This window comes from Bacillus rossius, chromosome 16, assembly GCF_032445375.1.
Source record: "Bacillus rossius redtenbacheri isolate Brsri chromosome 16, Brsri_v3, whole genome shotgun sequence".
In the NCBI taxonomy this organism is placed as follows: domain Eukaryota; kingdom Metazoa; phylum Arthropoda; class Insecta; order Phasmatodea; family Bacillidae; genus Bacillus; species Bacillus rossius.
This window is the reverse complement of record NC_086343.1, coordinates 28,901,138-28,921,383: the sequence shown is the minus strand read 5'-3', so window position 1 is coordinate 28,921,383 and position 20,246 is coordinate 28,901,138. Positions and strand designations below refer to the sequence as shown.

At 37.3% G+C, this 20,246-nt stretch overlaps 1 protein-coding gene across 3 annotated transcripts in view; it reads right to left on the bottom strand.

Annotated features, from left to right (window-relative positions):
- The window catches only part of LOC134540223 (NF-kappa-B essential modulator), a 64,993-nt gene that overhangs the window by 20,369 nt on the left and 24,378 nt on the right, over positions 1-20,246 (bottom strand). For all 3 annotated transcript variants that reach the window (XM_063382838.1, XM_063382839.1, XM_063382840.1), the window contains exons 8-11: positions 18,282-18,540; positions 9,532-9,704; positions 7,710-7,809; positions 5,717-5,840 (exon numbers count right to left, since the gene is read on the bottom strand). In XM_063382838.1, coding sequence (XP_063238908.1) covers positions 5,727-5,840; positions 7,710-7,809; positions 9,532-9,704; positions 18,282-18,540 — 646 coding nt within the window. In that variant the 3' untranslated portion in view covers positions 5,717-5,726. The remainder of the gene's footprint in view (positions 1-5,716; positions 5,841-7,709; positions 7,810-9,531; positions 9,705-18,281; positions 18,541-20,246) is intronic.

Below are 20,246 nucleotides of genomic sequence, written 5' to 3'. Positions count from 1 at the left end.
ACACTCGCATCCACTAACGCGTCCCTACATCCATTTAGCTTCGGAATCTGATTTTATTTTGTTTGTGTATAATATTACTTCAGATTTTCAGCATAAGATTTGTTTAAAGCATTATAAGCGAAAGTGATAACTTAAACAGAGACAAATGAAGACGTTAATAAATATAATAAAAATACGAATTTAAACTTAAAGGATAATTCAAAACTCATAAGTATTTTTAAAGTTAACAATTTATAAAATGTATTTTATTTGGATCGCTAACATGTATAACATACACGTTACATTATTTTTTTAATTGGTAGGTATTTATTATTTACGTTTTGCTGAATATTCGTAGATATCCCTACACAAAATGGCTGCGTGAACATTAGTACGACTGACAGTTAACAGGTGGTGCTAGCAGTAAAAGTATTCGGATACTATCCATCCATTAGAAATGCGTCCTCTACATTGTGGCTGCATTTGCTAAGGGATGTAGGGATGTGTGTGCTAAGGACGCATCCCTATGTATTCGGATACAGCCAATAAAATTTTAGGGATGGGACGAATCCACATTTTGGTCGAATCCGAATCCTTGTTCGAATCCTCAGTGTTTGTCATCGAATCTCGAATCCCAGTCCCACACTAAACTTCACCACATGTTATTAAAAAAAAATCACACATTTATTTTAAAAAATTACATAGGCCTATGTATTAAAAAAAATCATGTGTATTTATAAAATTGTAAAATAAGTGCATAGTGTATACACCTGATATAAAATAGAGACAAATAACCTCAAAAACCACACACGTAAGTTTGCATCTGTCTAATTCTCTGTTAAATTAATCCTTCCTATGTTTTCAATAAAATACGTTTGTATAACAGACACCATTTAAAAAAAGTTACGTTTTTTTCTGCAATGTTATATTATTGAAGGTTGGAAATATCGAGTAGTTATGCTAATTGACAAAATGCAGCGTAGTTTATCTTATATTTGTGCTATTTCCGTTACCTTTATAATACAGTTTAGGTATACAATTTTCTAGAGCTGGGCGAACCTCAGTTCTCTGGTTTCGAACGGAACTGAACCGAACCATAGCAAAAAAATTTTGAACCGAACCTCATACAGAAATAATTGTTTTGAATTAAAATGAACCGACCAACATTTCGGTCTTTAACTGAATGGTGATAAAGAAAGGTTCTCCAGCCATATGTAAAATTAAGACATTATAGCTTAGCTTTATTAAAACATTGCAAAACATTTTATAAGTAAAGTTTATGCAATAAATAATGAAGGAAAGAAAACAGTTTAGAGAAAATCATTTCACATTTAATTTCTTTATATGTATATATATATACTTTTAATTCATGAAGAAGTTCCATCTAAATTTCAAAAAGACTATCTTCCTTTTTCAGTGTACACTAACCTTCATTAAAAAAAATATATAAGATTATAAAGATGACGAACATTCAGCATAAGGCCACATAACATATTTTTGTGGTAGACATATCCTAACATTTTTAAAAAGTAAAACTTTTTAATAGGACATTAAAAAAAAGTCGAATGTGAATTAAGTTACCAATCTACATTACAAAACCCGCTGACTGCAGTTGCTGTTTTCTTGGAAGAATGCTGCTCGTCAGAAGAAACTTTAAACATTTTTTGGGGTGGTTCTGGGTCATCTGGGACGTCATTATCTTTTCTCCATTTGGAAAACTTAAACAACGTAAGCCTGCTCATCATGTAACTTAACGCTCCAAGGAGTTGATATTCAGTTCTCTAACGTCGTAAGAAATCTGGGAGTCCTGATAAACACAACCTTAACCTGGAGGGAGCAGATAATGCAAATTTGTAAGAAGGTACATTTTTCCCTTCACTGCTTACGACGGTTAAAAAATTTGCTTCCACTTAGTATTAAAACCATGCTTGTTCAAACATTAATTATGCCCCACTTTGATTACTGCGATGTCCTCTTTCCTGATCTAACATATAAACTAGCTAAGCGACTACAGAAGCTCCAAAACTGCTGCGTAAGATACATTTTTAACCTTAAATTACGTGATCATCTAACCCAATACTACCAGCAGTTAAAATGGCTCACTCTCGCACAAAGACGCAAAATGCACATACTTATCCTTGCTTATAAGGTGCTGCAGCAGGTATCTCCTCATTATATGTCAGCCGGTATTAATTACCTACATAGTTACCATAGCCATGACACGCGATCCACACGCAACCCAATGCTATCTATCCCAGTGCACTCATCCAAATGTCTGTCGGGATCTTTTGCAACCGTGAGTAGCAGGCTCTGGAATAAATTAGACCAAGCGACAAGGCAAACAAAAAATCTAGCATCCTTTAAGTACAGGCTGAAAAAACATATTTGTAACAACTGCTTACCATGACCACTTCACTGCTACCCTACTGCTTGATTCTGTGTGTGAATGTGCGAGTGACTGGTTTTAATGTAGTAGCACCTAATGTTTTTTTTTCTTTTTTTTTTCGGTTTTGATACTTTTTGCTGTATATTTAATTACTTTCCTTTTTATGTATGTCTATGCTTAGTTTTTAATTACTTTATAATTAGTTATGGTTGAATCTTTTGTAATAGTTAATATTTGAACATTAAGTTAAAATTTTAATTTGTTCTCTTAATATTTAGTCTATGTCATGCTTAGTTTTTAATATTCAAATCTTTGATGTAATTGCAGAAAAGTGGTTAACTTCGCCACCAATAAAGACGATAAACAAACAAACAAACAAACAATCAAGAACAATAATATTGTAAACGTAACGTAAGTCAGTATGGTTATAAAAATTTGCGTCGGAAAAAAGAAAACACGAGAAATAATGATGGCTGCCGCGACTACGCTAGTCAACTTAGTACCGTACTGTAAAATTTACTGGACCAGTACTTTTAATACACAAGATTAAATTAATATTTTCAGTACCTGACTGTTATAACCAAAAAGGCCAAAGAAAATAAATACATTGCAGTAATTTAAAATACGTAATTTACGTAATCATTTCCTACCGCATTTGTCTTGTGTTAACTTGATCACGTTAGTTTTGCCGAAATACGAGAGTTCTCGTACATTCGCTTTAGTTTAACGTATGGGGTACGCAATCTTTGGTGATTTTACAACACTTCTCGTACACGCACTATAGTTAAAGGTATAATATACAATACCTTTGGCATTTGTACAATAGTTTATATTACGTAGTACGAGAAATGCATACAAAATTCTCTAAAGTAAACTAAACAAAGCGCGCCTATATGAAAAAATGCTATGAGAGTTATGCGACCATTAATAATTTTTTTATTATTATTTTTTCTGCGCTTGAAACTGTTGAGGCGACGATTATGCGATAAAAGTCGGAATATTATAAGTAATGGAATTTTGTTGTGCTGTTTTGTGAATGGTCTCAAATGGGGGTTATAAAATTATAAAAACATAATTTTTTTTTAAACGAACGTTCGGTTTTTCGAATATATTTTAAGAGGTTTCGAACCGAACGTCAGGATTCGGTTCGGTTCGAAATTTTCAAACTTCGCCCAGCACTACAATTTTCAATTACTACCTAAATCTCTTAAAAACCCACCTCGAATCCCACCTCGGATCCTACGAATCCTCGAATCCATAGGATTCGGTATATTCGACGAATCCAAGATTCGAAAATCCCATCCCTATAAAATTTATTTTTACATTTCCCACGTTTTATTTTTTTCGTCCTGGTCCCTTGAAATATGTATAAACGAGGTTATATTGTCATTTTATGTGGATCATTATTTAGTTGTGCTTGACAGTAAAATTCTTAACCTAACCGTACAAACCTCTTTTTTTTACAATTAATTAATGTAAGGTATCTAAAGTTGGTTAAGTTATAACATTATTTACAATTTACGTCAAAGACATCTTTGATTATTGGCAGTGTTTGAACACGTGTTTTGTCTAACTATAAGCAAGGTTAAAAGGCCAAATTGTGCTAGAAATTCAAGGTAGCGTAACTTGATGGTAATGAATATACTTTTTAACATTATATAAGCTGTATATAATGTTAATTTCTGCACAGAAAATGAAACACAACGCAATTACATTTTTAAAATCATAAACAACTTTTTTTTTCTGAGTATATTACTCTGTTGAACATTGTCAGATAAAAATTAAGGAATCGGAATCGGATTCGAAGAATCGACCCTTTAATTTAAGAATCGAAAATGGAATCGGAATCGGTATATTTTAGGAATCGGCCCAACACTACTTGGAATAACTTATTACCACAAATTAATAAATTATTTATGTCATCAAATATATTCCATGGTAGTTTCACTATCATAAAGTTTCATTTGGCACACCATAGGTTTGGTACGTACCCTAATTTTAACAAAAGTGACTGTACACAGGTTAATGTTGCTACACAAGGATCTGTTCCATTTCCACAAAATTTACTCCTACCAAATGTTGTATACCGAAAGCTAAAAATGTTTACACATGAATAAAAAAGTTACAATATTATAAGTTATTGTTTAAGGGAAAGTCACACTGCATTCAAAAGCATTCACTCGCACCCTCTTTCTGGCTGGTGGCACGCTATTTGAATAGAACCATCCACAGCACGCATCACGATGCACACGTGAATAGTCAGGGAGGTAGTGGTGGCATATCGGGCTCCAGTGGACGTAAACCTTATCAATGTCATACTGTAAAAAATGTAACATGCTAAATTGGAAATATATTTTTTTTTAAATATGGCTCCCCAAAGCAGGATTCCACACTGACCCTGGTTTAAAAAGAAATGAATATCTTTCATTTTTGGCAGAACAGAATTTCAAAATAATTTTTGTACTGTTGATAGATAATACAATGAATAAATACCATTCAGAGATGAAATTCAATTATTCTAAGTGTTTAAATTTTTTGTATGTATTATGACAGTACAGGTATAAGTTTCAAATTAAGTTATTTTCTAAAAAAAACAACTATTATTTAAAAAAATAAGTCAGTGTTGTACAATTGTTTAATCTTGGTTAAATGAGCCTTCTATTAAAATAATTTGCAGAAAAGTTAGCTTTGTACATTATTTTACAGTAAAAATAGTTAAAGATACCCCAATTAACACTTTTTTTATTATTAGTTGCGAAAATAATGCCCCCAGCCCTCCTTTCCCTAGCATAGCATTGTTGATTTTATTTAACAATATGTAGTAGGGTTACACAGGGTTTCATAACAAAAACAGAGAATAAATAATATACATAATGTGAAAATTTGTACTCTCATTTCTAATAATTTATTGCAGAATGGTGGGTATTTTAAAACTTTTGAAATACAGTTCCCACTCAAAATTATGGTCTCTTTTTTGAATTTAGAACCCCCTTTAATTGGCCTACTATTAAATGTTTTCTGCTTTCCTGAGTTTTGGAACATCCTCGCTGCTTCTGAATACTAGTCTAATGCATCCCATAGCTAAGGAATCCATTAGAAGTGCATGGTAGTGGATACGGCCATCTTCTCATTGCTTCCGAATTCACACGAGGAATGATGCAGATGCATTCCCACATGCATCTACTACACTCGAGATTTCTAGGAATGCAACAATTGTGCAACTTGTGCAAGCCTATGTATTTTAGCTTCGGCATACTGTTGTATGTTGTTTGTACGCAGTTCCTACAATTGTAGTCGAGGAACCCAAATTGATTGTGAATGAGAGTGACCTTAGTGACGACGATGGTCTACCTGAAAGTCGCTAATCGTTGATGCAGGTATCGACGTGGTGCTGCAGATGGTCCAACAGTGAGAACGACTCGTTGCAGATGGGGCACTCGTACCGGCGTGGAGGGGGCACCTCCTCATCGTACACCTGCGAGCAGACGACCAGTGATGTACACGCAGGCATGAGCGATGAGTGGGGGAAGCAGAGGAGGGGATAGAACCCCTTTGACCGCTGTTTGCTTTCAAATCTCTACCTTTAGTTGGTGGGAATAATATTTTGATTGATTTTTTTAGGCTTTGAGAGGAAGGGGGGGAATTTAAATAAGTAACATACAGCAAGAGGAACTCCGGTCACCAGGTTCTTTAAGGTGGTTTGGTGATTTTAGAATTTTACCCATCTTTTTATATGACACAAAAAAACTTAGGATGGATTTGACGAGTGCAGCGCATGCAACTGCAGACAGACGTCAATTCCGTGAGTCCACCTCTCCCTCTTCACGGATGCAGCTCTGGCAGCCCATCTCTATTAGCGCCCGGCTCGGGGCTGCTGCGTGACCTTGGGCCACAGTCTTGCCTGCTGCCCGAGGGGAGGCAGGCAGCGTCCCTACTTCTACTCAACATGCGTCGCCGATCGGCCCTGCTCTTGCCCCCGTTGTTCTACCCTCCTGTCTGCCAAACATGCATGCGATAAAAAAAAATTGCAGGCAGCTGTAATTTTAAGTCGTCGTCCAGTTGCCAAACAGACTTTTGGAACTCAACACCCTGGCCTGTCATCGTGTACCCGTGGGAACTGCCTGCACTTCCCAAACTACAGCCTTCATCTGTGACAGCCTGCTGCCGCTGCTGATTCCAACATCCGTTTACAGATGCCACTCATTTACGGACACGACCCATCCGTCTGAATCTGCGTCATTGTGCGACCGGCACGATTGGAAGACTGCAACGTTGCTGAAGGCAGTTTCGTTTCCTTTAACTCAGTTGGCACTGTAAAGGGAACTTGTGGTGTGTTTCAAGGGAGCAAGATTCAGTTATTTGTGGTCCTCGGGCACAATAAATGGCCTTGCACCGGAACCTGTCTCGACTAGTCATTGACCAATTGTCAACCTTGTGCATGCTCTGGCGAGGAACCCATGCTTTTTAAACATCAGTAAACATGATTAAGCCATGCCTCTCGCAACTCAGCTGCCTTGTGGCAAGGTAGCCACAGAGACCCCAATGAGAATCACAACCCCTCATCACCCTTCTCGCGGAGGAGAGCACTATAATAGAGGGGGTAAGCTAATATCAGATTAAAGTGATTAGTTCATGCAGGTGAATGCATATGTCATACACAAAGAATAGTAAAGATTGGTAAATCAAATCCTCAAAGACCATAAAATCTTTTAATATTTGAAAGATTTGATTATCAAAGAAAAATATTTGAAGAAAAATGTGAGGAAGGAAAAAAAAATTTAGAATTTCAAACACTAGCACCTGTTTAGTTCACAAGGACTAAGTTATTTATCACCACAGAAGCTATCAAAGAAATGTCTGTATCTACCACCAGCTACAACGCTCTGGAAATGTTTGTTTAGCAATGCAGGAAACATGTTTGACATAAACAGAAAATATTTGTACGAGTCCTAAATCATTTTAAAAATTACAATTTTAAAGGGTTGAATGTTTTTCAAACTTATATTTCTGTGTGTTTTCTCAGAATTTTTTTTTTTTTCCTGTCCTGATTCTTGATTTCTATGTACATATTCAAGAGACACTTTTAAAGAAAATATATACGATTCAGATTTGAGAAGAAGTGGACTCGACCCATACCAATGTTTACAAACACCAACTTCAAAAAGTGTCGAACGGTTGGCACCATCCCCTGCTGAGTATCAAATATATAACAGAAACTGAACTTCAAACTTTGGCTTAGTCGAGAGAGACTTTATTCACTGGAGATGGCGTTGAAGAACATGGCCTGGACCCCGCCCACTCCAAGCGGGAGGCGACCACGGAGTGCGACCGGGGGGACACGTACCCTGGCCGGCTCGTGGGTTGTCTGACGCCCAGGGGACGGCTGGCGGGTCTGCCCATGGCTCCTGCTGGGGGCGGCGATGGTGTTCCAGCCCGCTCCGCCCCTGCGACACACCCCCGCCATGCCGCACCAAACATGCACTGTCCCAGACACTCGGCACTTACCAAACACAAAGATAACATTATCACGCAAGAGAAAAAAAAAAAAAAAACATATTTACCTGAATATAAAGCTATGATTTATTTTTACCAAAACTGTGGAAATTAAAAGTGGGGGTTACATTGTAATAGCAAAATTGTATCATGTCATTAGGGAACAGCTTAGTGGAAAAACTACAGGCTCTGCCTCTTTAATGTGTCACTTATGCCACTTTAGACTGCTGAACCTCCACGTGGTTGAAGAACTACACGCTCTGCCTGTAAACTGCATCACTCATGCCACTTTAGTCCGGGGCTTCCTGGAGCTCTGCACAGGCTGACAGACAAGAGATGCAGGATGAAGTGGAGAGTGCAAATGGAGTTTGTCATTCGGTTCCTTCTGCATTTGTTTACTGCTTTTAAACTACAGTCATAAAACACTTTTTTTTATTCTTCTAACTGTGGCTAGTAATTTAAAACAGACCCTTTAAATCACTCTACTGATGAAAGTGGCACTAGAAAGTGTGTATGTACGTACTTGAATTGCACTTTCCAATCCATAAAGTTTTTTTTTATAAACTCATAATCAAAAAGTTGGGGTTCCATTATATTCAGAATCACATTATTTTTGGGTAACTATGGTATTTAAGTATCTATGAGGCAAATAAAGAGATTTTAGCAGTGCAAGACAAGTGGTGGGAAAATGCTGGAGAAAATGATCACTAATATAGTAATTTAGCTTCCGTAATTTACATACAGACATTGCTCAGAATTGTCATAAAAATGCAAAACAAACTAAAACTACCACAGAAAGTACAGAAGGTATTCTATTGTAAATTAAATAATATAGTAAGGAAGAGTGCTATGTACTTGAATTGTGATTTCCAATCCATAAACATATTTTTTCATAAACTCATAATAAAAATGTTTGGGGTCCCATTATATCCAGAGTTGCATAACCTAAGCAACCTTTCACTTAATTTATTATTCCCCTAATTTCCAAGAAGCCATTCTTCTGCAGAATTACAAATTTTTTTTTAAATATATTTATAAACAAGGAAAAAAATATACTATGAAACATATATGGTGATGAAATTTATTTTATTAATAATATCTTTCTAAGTCCTAATGATGATATAAATACCAAAATACAATCTTTACTACCAAGTTTCCGCATACATGATTTATTTTGATCCTCAATATTATATCATAAGATAACCTATTTTATACTCAACACAACAAAAAAACTGCAACTACTTGAGCTTGACTTGTCTAGAAATTCATCAAGTCTGGATTCGATTCGAATATATTTCGAACCAAAAATTTGCAGCCTCATTCACCTCTGATCAAAACATTAATACGCGAGGCTAATTGGATGCAGTTATGCAAAAAGGAACCAACCCACATGAAACCTATTCTGAGTATTTTGAAGTTAAAGTTAATTATAAACTGTAATTCTCGTATTGATAACATAATTGTGGGTATAATTTTAATGGTCTAGTTCTAGTATAAATACTGAAATAATAATAGCAACGACGGTACGATCAACCTAGTACTATTTTAATTTATTTTCAAATAAAATATAACAAAAATTGTGGGTTGGTTGCTTTTTTGCATAACTACGTCCAATTCAGGTAAATACGGTATGTTCTCATGGTCAGGTCACGACAGGAATGCAGGCGACGTACGAGGCGGGCGCGGAGGGCGGGGGGGCGGCACGCTTGGCCGTGGCCAGCTCCTTGCTCAGCTCCTGATTGGCCCGCTGCAGCAGCCGCAGCTCCTCCACGAGCTGCTCCCGCTCCCCGGCCAGTCGCTCGCGGCCCTCCCGCTCCGCGTTGAAGTCCGACTGGTAGACCTCCACCTGCCGGCCCCAGCCCCCACCAGCGTCTCACACACGCTCATCTTTACCGCGGTGGACCTCTCCATTCCATTTCTTTCATATCCCGTGGATTTTGCCATGGCTGAACACTAGGCCAGTGTCTGGGCTCAATCGACATAATGGACTGTATAATTACTAATAATCACAAACTTCTACTGTCGCGCACGGCCGACCTACCGAAGTGAAAAACAAACGAGAACGAACTGGTCACAAGATGGCGTGGGAGCAGCAGCATCACGATTCCAACACTGCGGGCGGGAAATTCAAATTCAACATTTACACCCGGCCTGAACAGCCAGTGAGAATAAAACTTTTATAGATTAGATGAAATTTAAATACAAATACAGTTAAACCTTATTATAAATCTTCCCTGCGTTGTAAGCTTTAAAAAAATATTATGCACTAGATCGAACAACAATTCAATTTTTCCGTTTTCATAGATTTTCTCGGTTGATAAGCCTAAATTTCTAAGAACCTTAAGGAACTTACAAACAAGGATTTGCGGTATCAAAATATTCTCAGAAACAAGTACAACAGTGCCATAAAGAGTGGGGACAAATGTTTCAACATACTTAAACAAATACCTATTAAAGGGTTTGTGCAATAGCAATATATGAGGTGTATGATTGAAAATAGTAAAAAAAAAAAAAAAAAAAACCTTTTGAACTTTTTTGCCAATTCTTTTTTATGGTGGTTGCAAACTGTACCCTTATGATCAACTTATAAAAAAATTTAATTTCCAGATTATCAACTATCCCACAATCTGGATCACAGAGTATTATAAAAACATTGGCAGCATTGCTATAATTGTGTATTTACTAGGCCTGTGCGAATATTCGAATTTTCGAATATCAAAACGAATAGTTTATTATTCGTATTCGATTTTGAATAATAACACTTCGAAAAAACTAATATTCAGTCATTTACGAAAAAGGCTGAGTGGGATCACTGAAACCGGAAAACATTTCGGGATCACGGAGGTTTCTCTCGTTGGGTGGGGGCAAAAGTTCCGCGGGATTTTCGTAATGTTTTAGAATTATGTATGTGGAGTTATTCCACTACATCTGGCCATGTAAAGCCCGTTTGAACACAGTAATTCGAAGCGATAACTAACGTATTTTATGTAGAAGAATGTCGTCAGGTCGTTTAAAATAGATTTGAACTGTCAGCATACTGATAAAGATAAATACGTGTCTGTAAAATCCACACAACCGGGACGTTATAGGTGACAGTTTTCAGATTAGAGGGTAAAACATGGTTTGTCGGCACTGTAATTTTGTTCCGAATGTGCCGGCGAAGAGAAAGAGAATTGTACAGACCATGTGGAAAACATTAGGTCGCATACTCACAGCAAAGACTCCAAAAGCCTAACATGCTACGTCAATGTTTTTCAATAGGATAATACACAGTAAACGACCGGATGCAGGTGTAACCCCCCCCCCCCCTTTTCATACCCTTCTCACCCTTCCCAAATTCCTCACGTAGTGACAGCTCAGGCAATTATCCTGTCCCGCGCGTCAATAAAAACTCTTGCCAAGAACTTACTTAAAAGCTTGCGATCACGTTACATGGTGTACCAAGATTGTGAAGTAAATGTGTTTTCTATGATGGTAGATCCACGGTTCAAAGATTCACTAATTGAGGATGGAAAAAAAATATGGGTTGAAAATTTGTGCAGGGAGGTATGTAAGCTGTGTAAGCTGAACACAGTAGCTGAAACTATAACTGAGACAAGTGAGGAGAAGTCATCTCTGTGAGCCTACGTGAAACCTTCAACAGCAGCTCAGTCTACTCTTGCAAGCTACGAAGAAACTATCCAAGGAGAAGTAAACAAATATCTGGCAGCACCCTTAATCCCAAAGAATGAATTTCCTTTCAGTTTCTTGTCAGAGAAGGGGCGCACTTGTTTCCGAAACACAGCTGTGGTAGCAAGAAAGTACTTGTCTATACCTGCCACACAAGTGTGCAGTGAAAGACTTTTCTCAACAGCTGGCAACATTGTGACATGTAGAAGAGAGAGTCTACTCCCCGAAAATGTAGAGCAGCTTGTGTTTCTCCACAAAAATTTAAATTAGCTAATATGTAGTGATGTGACAAGACTCTTTTTAATACGGACTAATTACGTATAAAATTGGAGAACCTTACAATTTTAAGTACTGTCAGTTTTTTGATTCTACATACATTGTATCAGTAAATATGTACCTGTTATCATATTGTAATGTGATGTGATATAACATGTTTTATGGGATTTCAATTCTCATTCCAATTATTCAAACTTAATAATCGTATTCGAGAATAATTTGGTATTCGTATTCGAATTCGATTCGAACTAAAAAACTGATATTCGCACAGGCTTAGTATTTACTATTATGTATAAAATAGGAAAATGCAAAAAAATCGGTACCATTATAAATGAATTCTAAACAACATTAAAAATCTCTTCAGTTAAAATTTGCTTCAAAATAACTTTTTCCTAAAATTTAAAATGCTAAAAACTAACTAATATAGAAGTGCTGTTTTCATGCATCTCCACGGCTACAGCTATGCTTGTAGACCTGAGCAAAGCTTGGACTAAGTGAATCAAATGTAAGCTCTTTTTAATATTTGACATGACTTTGTCCGGAAATTTGATATTCGTTTTATCTGAAGCTTTGATTGTCTTGCTAAGCTTCGTGTCAGACTCAAAGCTTCGAGTTTGTGACGAAGCTCTGGTACGCTTTTATAAATGCAAAAAATTAAATTAATTTGTGGTTATCTTTTAAATTGAATGGTGTTAAATATATGAGAACAAACATTACAAATGTTAAAATTATTATTTTCAACCTAATTCCATTTCTAAATAAAATTATTTTTTATACAGCCATGCTGAGAAAAAAGAATTCACAGTTTGATTTGCTTTTGTGAATATTAAAAAATGGGGTGTGGCTGTGTCATGGACACGGCCGTGTGTTGTACGTGAATACGTGTACGTATCAGGTAATATTTTTATTTTAATAACATACGTATTCACTGTAACTATTTTACACTAATGTTTTATTTACGCAATCAATAGATTTTGACGAGAGCTTACCATTTGTAACTTAAGGCGATTGGTGCACGGTAAAAAACGGTCACAGGCCCGAAAGCAATGAATTTTGTATCATATGATCATTAAAGAGTCTAGATGCCTATGTGGGTGACTGTTACTATGTAGGGAGGTCAGGAGCTTAGTTCCAGCTCGTCAGTGGCGAGATGGCCTTCATACGGGAAGGGTGTCGCTGGCGGTCGCTCTGCGGCCTGCCATCTAGGAGGAATTAACAGAACCTCGGAGATTGTATCTCGCTCTCCCTCTAACACACAGCCGATACGGTTCTATCGTGCCCGGAGGAGGGGAAGGGGTTAGCAGGTTTTCCCTTTCACTCATCCTTCGCCATGGAGAGGCGAAATGAATTATTTATTTGTTCGCAACTGCGCACGTCATGTGGCTGAGAGCGCACATCTTCTCACTCAACTCACTCGTTCTCTCACACTATTTCAATAAATCTTTTCAAATCTTCAACATCAATACTTTAAACCATTGCGCTTCCTACGGATTAATTATATTTCATGCACGTGCCCGAATTCAGCTGCAAAAAAATAAAACGGGTAATCAATTTTTTTCTTCAAAAACCTTCCGAAACACTGTGTGTTAAAAAACATTCTGAAAGCCCATTTTTCTAGATAAATGGAAATTCTAAATCACCTACGCAACAAGGAAACATTGTGCTTTAATATTATGTAAAGAAAACACCTCTTAGTTTTATAGTTATGTAAAGGTGGTGTGATATGTTTTAGATGTCGCACCATCTTATCATCCATGTAGAAGAGTTACCCGAAAAGCTAACAAGACTATTGCCATGGAAATTGAAATATGGTTAAGGAAATATTTTTCAAATGTTTGTAAACAGTAAGCAACATATAAAAAATCTTATAACTGTAAAATTAAAATACAAACAACCATATAGCAAATTTAATTTCAATATGAAAAAGTCTACAATAATGTTTACAAGAAACGAAATTGCAATAGCAATACAATAATATCGCAATTTTGTTACATTGTTAACATATATATTATTTTTAATAAAGGCAATAAAAATGGCATACTCAATATTTGGAATACAATAAATACCTTAAGCCCTACATAATTGCTGCGATATTCACAATAAATGCTTTTCTTAAATATAGTAATTAAAAAACATCGTAAATAAATTATGAACATACATATTATGGTGAAGGAAAGTGGACACTATCACACTGAAAAATCTTAGAGGGTAGTTTTCCTCATCTTATTTCTTTCTTTGCGTTTTTGGTCTTGTTCGTTAAAATATTTCATGTTCAAATACTTGATACGCATATACGTTCTTGTCCTGACAAAACAGTATATAACTTATTCTGGATATTTATTTTCAGTAGTTCCGCAAAAAATTTTAGTCAGTGATTCAAAAATCCGCTCTTTTTTGCACAAATTGTTGCCATGAACATTATCAAAACACATTTCAGCGATCTTTATTAATTCCAAAAATTCATTAGTGGGACATTTTAAGTTACCCTTTGATTGTACATGTATCCAGCTATCGTCCTCCGAATTGAAATCCGTAGGGCCAAGGTCAGGATATTTATTTCTGAAACGATGAGCTATATAGCCAGAAACATATTTCAGCCCTTCAAGAGAAATTTCGTCACTTGAAAGGGACCTGGCCTCTAAATCTAAGACTATTTCTTCCATGTCTGCAAGATCTATTTCATTTAAAGGTGATTTCTCTTGAAATGTCTTTGTAAAATACATTTCCTTGCACAAAAGTAGTTCTGTAATTTCATTCTGATAAGCACTGTCCTGTTCCATTTCATTTGACGAAAAATCACTTACCAAACACATTTCGTCTGTCTTCTCATCCGTGTTTTTCCGTTCAGCAAAAACTGCTGCAGAATGTTTTCACAATATGTAGTTTATAATTCTGTATTTAAAGTAAATGGGTGACAGATGCGTATTTTATTACATGCTTTATATTAGCTTCACCTGTATGTTTGTTTGTCTGTCCGTCTGTAACTCTTTCGACTAAGAGTGAGTGGCTCATCAGTGTAAAATGTCCCACCAATTTCATCACGTTCGTTAGCCGAGCGGTCTAAGGCAACTTCTGAGACGTCAGCTTTCGTATTCAGCGATCGTGGGTTCTACTCCCGGCCACGCCGGAAAAAAAAATGTTTTTTTTTTCTGGTAAATTCTAAGATTATATCCATACATCTAACTGTAAATGATTCGGAGAGACTTTACCATTTCTTTGTGACGTTGCAACTCCAAATAGTTATCTCAGATGGTAATAGGTAGTGTCGGTAACTCATTTCCCTATGATAATTATACATAAATATAGTTTAAAAAACTAAAAAAACATGCTTTTAAAGAATATCAAACTAAAAAGTTAAAAATAAATATAGTTTAAAAAACTAAAAAAACATGCTTTTAAAGAATATCAAACTAAAAAGTTAAAAATAAATATAGTTTAAAAAACTAAAGAAACATGCTTTTAAAGATTATCAAACTAAAAAGTTAAAAATAATTTTAAAATTTAATTTATGACAATAGTATATAAGCAATACTAGTATAAATGAGAAAAAAGCATGGGGCGCTTAATATACAAAAAATATGGCACAAAGCGCCTCAAGTTTTTTTCCTCATTTAGTCATTTATACTAGTATTGCTTATATACTATTGTCATAAATTAAATTTTAAAATTATTTTTAACTTTTTAGTTTGATAATCTTTAAAAGCATGTTTCTTTAGGTTTTTAAACTATATTTATTGATGTTCCATACCTCTAATATACGGACAGAGAAAAAACCACTCTAACACATCTTAGTTCAGTTTAACTGTTAACAAATATTTAGGTTAACAGGTCCTATACATATTTCCGAATGTTTTACTGACTGAGTTATACTGGACATTAATTAAATTGATCGCTGATATTTATACTTTTAAACGAAATTTTGAGTTTATCATTTTAAGTAAACTCTAATGCGTTAAAAAGTGTAACGCAACACTACACACAGGTAGTGATGTCTGGTGCACTGCCCTATGCACATTAGTTAACAAAAAAATAAAATGAAATATTAATTACTGATAAATAATACCTTGATGTCGTGATACAAGTAACACATGCTTATCTGATATTTATTTCAATTAGAATACGAAATAGGAAGATAAAATAATTAACTGATTTTAAGACTGATTTATTACTTACACAGTACAGTGCATTTTGAAGACAAATGGGTTTAAGAAGCGAAAATCGTACTTGATTAAAGGATGGTATGGTGTTCGGTATATTAAGGTTTCCCTCAAAGTAACGGTTTCAGAATGCTTTTAAGATATTACTTACATCCCAACATAAGTTTAAAACATTTCTCTTAAGAGTGTGCTTCGTAGCATTAAAAAATGTGCCTTAATTATTTTGCAAATTTATCATTGTTATGGTGACGATGTCAGGGGTTTTCGTAATTTTTTTTTAGAAATATAGTACAGTATTAGCAACTACGTTAAGAACTGTTATTTTATTCACACAGAGAAAAGAAATACAAAATGCTAAAATTTGGCGTTTGTCTTTTTATATACTATATAGGTTTGTTATTATATGTGTGTTGTAACATGTATAAAAATGTTAAATATATTCAACAATATTTGGTAATTATATATATTAAAAAACTTTTATGTACGCGACTTGAAACGACGTGAAAGGTTTTCAGTCTATAAAGGCCTATTCTATGATTTTTTTAAAATTATTAATTCTTATGCAAACAATTAATAAAATTGGAAGTTTCTTACATTGTCAGTATATGCATAGCATTACAGTTATTCCAAACAATTCTCTACCAGTGTTTACCTAAGGTTTGCATGTTACGTTTGTTCTTCTACTAATACACGTATATTACAAGAGGTTTGTAATAGATTAAATGAGGTAAGTAAGAATTCGTTTTTATAAACGTTGTGTATGAAATTATAAATTTTGAGATGTATAATAACAAAAAGAAGTGCGTTCCGAAGACATATGTCGGTAGTGTTACCCACTGAAACATTATTCCCACTTCAACTCTCTGTAAAAATAAAAGTATGGGGTTGAATGCGCCAAAAGGGGTATATAAATAAAATTTGAGGCTTCTTCCTTATTTCATACACTAGTGTCCCCCACTTACAATTACAAACAAAAATTTTTCCTCGATGTTGTAATTTACTCTGCGTAATCACAAAAAATTTTGGCAGTAAATAAGTATTTAATTTTTAAAAATGAAAGCATTCATGTTTCGAAAAAAATATTAAAGCGATGTGGGGAAAAATGTTTATAGATACGCCAGTAAAATTTTCAGTTTGATTGTTTTGATAGTTCCAGAGCTGTTGCGAGTTTAGTTTGGAAGATTCTTCGGCCGCGCGAGGCGTGGTTGGGTCTTTTTCATTTTCTTTCAGCGTAGGAAGCTGATACCCGGCTTCACTTCGCATCCTCTGCTTGCCTTCCCTTGTCCTCTCCAGATGTATTACTGTATATTAGCTCCATGAGCGCGACCTTGACAGACCCTTCGTTTCTTCTGTCTCCTCTCTCGTCATCCCTCTACACCCCATTCTTCCCCCTCCCCACCCGCAGGCTGCGGCCCGCCGGCCTGAGCTCCGCCGGACTACCTGGTTCCGACAAGCGCCGCCCTCAGCGCCACGTCGCGGGGACATTCTTCCCGGCGGCGAGAGTTTTACACGCAGCACTAGAACTGTCACTCCAGAGGGCATGTTTTGAGTCGGATCGTATCAAAAACAAAAGGATATGAAAATATATTCATAACTCAATAGTGTTCTGCCAATTATGTTTTCATTTTCATTTAAATTTATTCTTTAAATCGCTCCTGAAGTAGTCCAGCAGTGATCAATGGAAATTGTCAATATTAAACTGTAATTTTGACGATGAAATTTTTTTCTTCTTACTTTTATATGTGCAGAAACCTATTCGTACACTCGTTTCTTGAACTATACTTAAGTTTAACATAATTATGTGTTTTCTAAATAACTCTGGCTTGGAATAAAAATAAATGCATTTAAAATGACATAACTCAGTAAAAAAAAGTTTATTAAAAATATCCTAGGTATATTATGTCTTAAAAAGAAGCATCAAAAACAAATATGTACAGTTAAATTAGTTTTGTCGTAATATTTTCCATGCACCAATCGCCTTAAACTATCGTCGTAGCTTCTCCGAGTCAAAAGTTATACTAAATGGAAAACTCGAAACGCAGCAAAATGACCTCAAAACCGCGGTGCTTCCCCCTCCACAGCGCGCGATGCGTCACAGTCCTCACTTAACATAACAAAATCTTTGATCCTTTAGCTATCCAGTGGTGTAATTAAATTTTGGATGGAGATGATAGCTATGTAGCTGCAACACCAAACTGTATACCCTGATTTCGTTATCATATGGAAGAAATTTTAAAGACGTATTCACATCAAAAAACATCTGATGTGATATTCACGTTGCACGAAGCAACAAGTGGCCTAGTCTACGTCCGTGCACCGACCTGGGCCTTGAGGATCTCGATGCCCTCGTTCTCCAACTGCAGCTTCCTGAGCTCGGCGTCCCTGGAGGCCAGCGCCTCGTCGCGCTCCACCAGCCGCGCCGTCAGCCGGTCCAGCTTCTCCTGGAAGCCCTGCGCCTGCGACTGCGCGTAGGCCGCGCTCTGCTTCTCGCTGCCGCGCAGGCCGTCCAGCTCCCGGGACAGCTCCTCCTTGTCCGACGCCAGCCGCTCGCACTGGGCCCGCAGCTCCGCCAGCTGCCGCCTGCGTCACCGGGACGTGCTCCTCGCAACTCACAGCACGTGTTCCTCGCAACTCACAGCAAGGCGGGACAGGACGTGTTCCTCGCAACTCACGGCACGGCGGGGCAGGACGTGTTCCTCGCAACTCACGGCACGGCGGGACAGGACGTGTTCCTCGCAACTCACGGCACGGCGGGACAGGACGTGTTCCTCGCAACTCACAGCACGGCGGGACAGGACGTGTTCCTCGCAACTCACAGCACGGCGGGACAAGACGTGTTCCTCGCAACTCACAGCACGGCGGGACAGGACGTGTTCCTCGCAACTCACAGCACGGCGGGACAGGACGTGTTCCTCGCAACTCACAGCACGGCGGGACAAGACGTGTTCCTCGCAACTCACAGCACGGCGGGACAGGACGTGTTCCTCGCAACTCACAGCAAGGCGGGACAGGACGTGTTCCTCGCAACTCACTGCACGGCGGGACAGGACGTGTTCCTCGCAACTCACGGCACGGCGGGACAGGACGTGTTCCTCGCAACTCACAGCACGGCGGGACAGGACGTGTTCCTAGCAACTCACGGCACGGCGGGACAGGACGTGTTCCTCGCAACTCACGGCACGGCGGGACAGGACGTGTTCCTCGCAACTCACAGCAAGGCGGGACAGGACGTGTTCCTCGCAACTCACGGCACGGCGGGACAGGACGTGTTCCTCGCAACTCACGGCACGGCGGGACAGGACGTGTTCCTCGCAACTCACGGCACGGCGGGACAGGACGTGTTCCTCGCAACTCACGGCACGGCGGGACAGGACGTGTTCCTCGCAACTCACGGCACGGCGGGACAGGACGTGTTCCTCGCAACTCACGGCACGGCGGGACAGGACGTGTTCCTCGCAACTCACGGCACGGCGGGACAGGACGTGTTCCTCGCAACTCACGGCACGGCGGGACAGGACGTGTTCCTCGCAACTCACAACACTGCCAAAGCTTTGTTTCTTTAAGTAACGCTCCGACGGCAAAAACATGTGCAACAATCAGAGGTAGGGTGCTCAATGGTGGTGAAGGGGGAGGAGGCTTAGGAATTATGGGTTTGATGGCATCTTGGCATTATATTAGTGACAACATTTTGTGCTGGTTTTTTTAGGCCAATTTTTAAAAACCAAAATTTCCATATTAATTTTTTTTCTCTTCATAATGAGAAAATACAATTCAACAAATTGGACACTAAAGTGATTCTTAATATTCATTTCACCAAAATACATTATTCTGACTGTGATTTCAGTACCTTATGGGTTATGGCGCATTAACTTGCATTTCAGTGTTATATGGTTTACTACAGTAAAACAACGTCTCTAATAGAGCATTCTCGCATATTTATGCACATTTATTATCATAAAAAATTAAAACCTATTAAATAGATCAACTGCTTTCAATATTTCATGGTAAGATACTTAAAATGTGTACATAAGAGAATTCTACTTTCATTGATGTAAGTTAAAGAAAAAGCTGCCACGAAAAAATTCAATATTTCCATAGTTCATTAGAAAGTAATAAATATGAAAATTAAAAGAATCAGCTAAACATTTTTAAAACTGCAATGTCTTAAAGCTAAGTTTTTTTTACTACGATGTTAAAATCCCAAAATCGGTATACCTATGTTTACTCGTGATGTTTCTCTGTAGGTTGTTAGCCAGATCTGTATAGTGTTAGCTATAGACTATAAT